The 2793-nt window shown below is 50.6% G+C and overlaps 1 protein-coding gene across 2 annotated transcripts in view; it reads right to left on the bottom strand.

The window, feature by feature from the left end:
- GGCX (gamma-glutamyl carboxylase) overlaps window positions 1–1869 on the bottom strand; it is a 12911-nt gene extending 11042 nt beyond the window's left edge. For both annotated transcript variants that reach the window (XM_008577741.1, XM_008577742.1), the window contains exons 1-2: window positions 1788–1869; window positions 1245–1415 (exon numbers count right to left, since the gene is read on the bottom strand). In XM_008577741.1, the coding sequence (XP_008575963.1) occupies window positions 1245–1415; window positions 1788–1830 (214 nt within the window). In that variant the 5' untranslated portion in view covers window positions 1831–1869. The remainder of the gene's footprint in view (window positions 1–1244; window positions 1416–1787) is intronic.
- Between the last annotated feature and the right edge of the window lie 924 nt (window positions 1870–2793).

Genomic DNA, 2793 nt, shown 5'->3' with positions numbered 1-2793 from the left:
GCTCAGAAAGCCAATTCCCCATTTGTAAAAAGGGGGCTCATAATACTTCACAGGGTTACAGAGAGAATTAAATGATAGAAATGTATAAAGTACTGGGCCGGCCCGTGGCTCACTCGGGAGAGTGCGGTGCTGATAACACCAAGGCCCCGGGTTCGGATCCCACATAGGGATGTCCGGTTCGCTCACTGGCTGAGCCGTGGTGCTGACAACACCAAGTCAAGGGTTAAGATCCCCTTACCGGTCATCTTTTAAAAAAATAAAAAATAAAATAAAATAAAATAAATAAATAAATAAATAAAGTACTATAAGAATTGTTGTTAGGGTTTTGGGTTTTTTTGGGAGGGGTATGGGCAGCTGGCTGGCATGGGGATCTGAACCCTTGATTTTAGTATTATAACACTGTGCTCGAACCAACTGAGCTAACTGGCCAGCCCTTGTCAGGGTTTTGATAGTTGTACTTATAAAGATCTATCCTGCTGGGCTACAGAAAGTGTTCTAGGGGATGCTTTGTGGCACACCCAGAAAACAGTAGTATTTGCCCAACACATGGGAATAAACAGAAGGGGTTACTCAGATCAGGAAGCCAGCTTGTGTTAAGGTAGCGTATCTCAACCACAGGACTAGTTGCATTTGGGGCTGGGTAATTATTTGTTGGGAGGGGCTACCCTGTGCATTATAGGACATTTAGGAGCATTCCTGGCCCCCATATAGATGCCAGCAGCCACCTATTCCTCCTTCCCCCAGTTGTGACAACTAAACATTTCTCCAGACATTGCCAAATACCCCCACTGGGAAGCAAAATTACCCCCACTTGAGAACTACTGGGCTAAGGAGATTAACATCTTGGCACATGTGTAACACATTCCAAGCACACATGCTGTGGCCTATGAGTTAGGAAGCTCTGTATTATGGAGTCACAGTCAAACTATCTGGTATCTGTTACCCCTGCTCTGTTTCTCTGAAGTCTTTAGCATAGTTTCTGGGCAGCTTCATGCCACGAGCAAAATGATCCTTGTTCCTCTGCCTCTGTATTTCATACAGCCTCAAAACAAAGCATTTCTGGCCACCAATCCCTAACTGGAGGAGACAAAAGCGGGTTTCATACTAAACTTCACAAAGACCTATTCCATTATATCAATATCTTCAGCTCTAAGGAAAAGGGAGCTAACCAAATAACCAAGAAATGGACGATGGTCATTCTCCCACCAGTAACCGAACTGTCCCCTCCCTGAAACTGGACTCACCAAAGAGAAAACGAAAGACAGCCAGGCTTGCAGGATCCGTTGGTCGATTTAGCAGGGTCACCAGCTTCCTCCAGCTGGACAAGTCTGTCCATTCAAAACCCAAGAGTTTCCTCATTCGGCTGCCTTGCCTGGGCCCTGAGGTCTGCTCAGCCTTGTCTTTCAGTACTTTGTCTGCAACCAATAAATACAGACAATGTGCGTGCGGGGGGGATGGGATGGGGTGGGATGGGCTCCTCTCCAAATCACAGAAATCACAGCGCCAACAGTTCCAGGGCTTCCGCACACCTGGGTTCTCCCACTGATCTCTGACTACCGGAAACATCCCTGCAGTGCAGGCCCTCCTCAAAGATACCCCAATGTCCCAGAACCCCTCAGGCTACAGCCCCCAAACTGCAAAGTCCCCCGAATGTCACCATCATCACAAAGCTTCAGACCGCAGTATCAACACGCCCCTTCCCCAGGTCCCACTGGGCGTCCTGCTGCCTCCGCCCCTCTGAGACCAGCGCCCCTTCTCTCCACCGCAGGGAGAGGTCCTAAGTCTACCTGATCCGGGATTAGCCCGCGCGGACCGGGCAGACACCGCCATGGCTCACTTCAGACAGATGTGCCACACCAGCTGCGTTTGAGCAGGGGGACCCGCGACGGTTGGCTCCCATAGGCTCCGCCTCTTGGACACATCAGAACCTGCGCGGCCGGCCGGAAAGCGCCGGTACTGTCGTGAAGGGCCCCGACCGGCAGCGCCGAGTCTTTGCGGCAGGGGGCGGAAGGAGAAGTCTTGGGGCGGGGCGGCGCAGGCGCGAAGGGACATGGGCGGGCATCGCCGTACACGGCAACTGACGAGGGGCAAGGATTCACGTAGAGTCGCTTTTTTCCAGTCTTCAGTGTCACCCTTGAGGTATTACGAGGCTCCTTCGCTCTTTCAACCCTAGGAAGACTTGGAGCTCCCAATCTTCCTTGGGTCTTTCCCCGACTCCATTAGGCCTCCTCAGGTTGTAGTGTCCTGCAGTGTGTGAGGGTTCGGGCGCAAAGGGCAGACTTTTCCAGAAAGATTGACCGCCGAGTTAAGGGAGCTCCTGGAAGGGCTGCCCCAGTGTAGAGCGAGTGGGCGAGTCGCTTCAGTTTCTCTTCCTGTACCTGCGGAGAACCCGAGGTTTGAAAGCAGCGGGGGAAATAGAACAACATATTGAAGAGGGGATGCGGAGCAGGGGCAGTATCAGTGTGGTCCAATTAAGGAAGGTTCTTAGCAAGTTGAGTCTTGAACAACATTTTAGTACCTGATGTTCTCCACTGGGATTAGCCAGCAGGATAAGGGATCCCAGAGTAGCGGTTCCCAAACTTTTTGGTCCCGGGAACCCTTTACACTGTTAGCAGTTTAGAGGACCCTAGAGAGCTCTAGTTTTGTGGGTTATATCTTTCGATATTTACCTTATTGGAAATTTTTTGAGAATTTAAATATATATCGATTCATTAAAAATACCATAATAATAATGGGCCGGCCTATGGCTCACTCGGGAGAGTGCGGTGCTGATAACACCAAGGCCACGGGTTC

Source organism: Galeopterus variegatus, unplaced genomic scaffold (assembly GCF_000696425.1).
Source record: "Galeopterus variegatus unplaced genomic scaffold, G_variegatus-3.0.2 Scaffold1571, whole genome shotgun sequence".
NCBI classification, from domain to species: Eukaryota; Metazoa; Chordata; class Mammalia; order Dermoptera; family Cynocephalidae; genus Galeopterus; species Galeopterus variegatus.
This window is presented reverse-complemented; position numbering and strand designations above follow the sequence as displayed.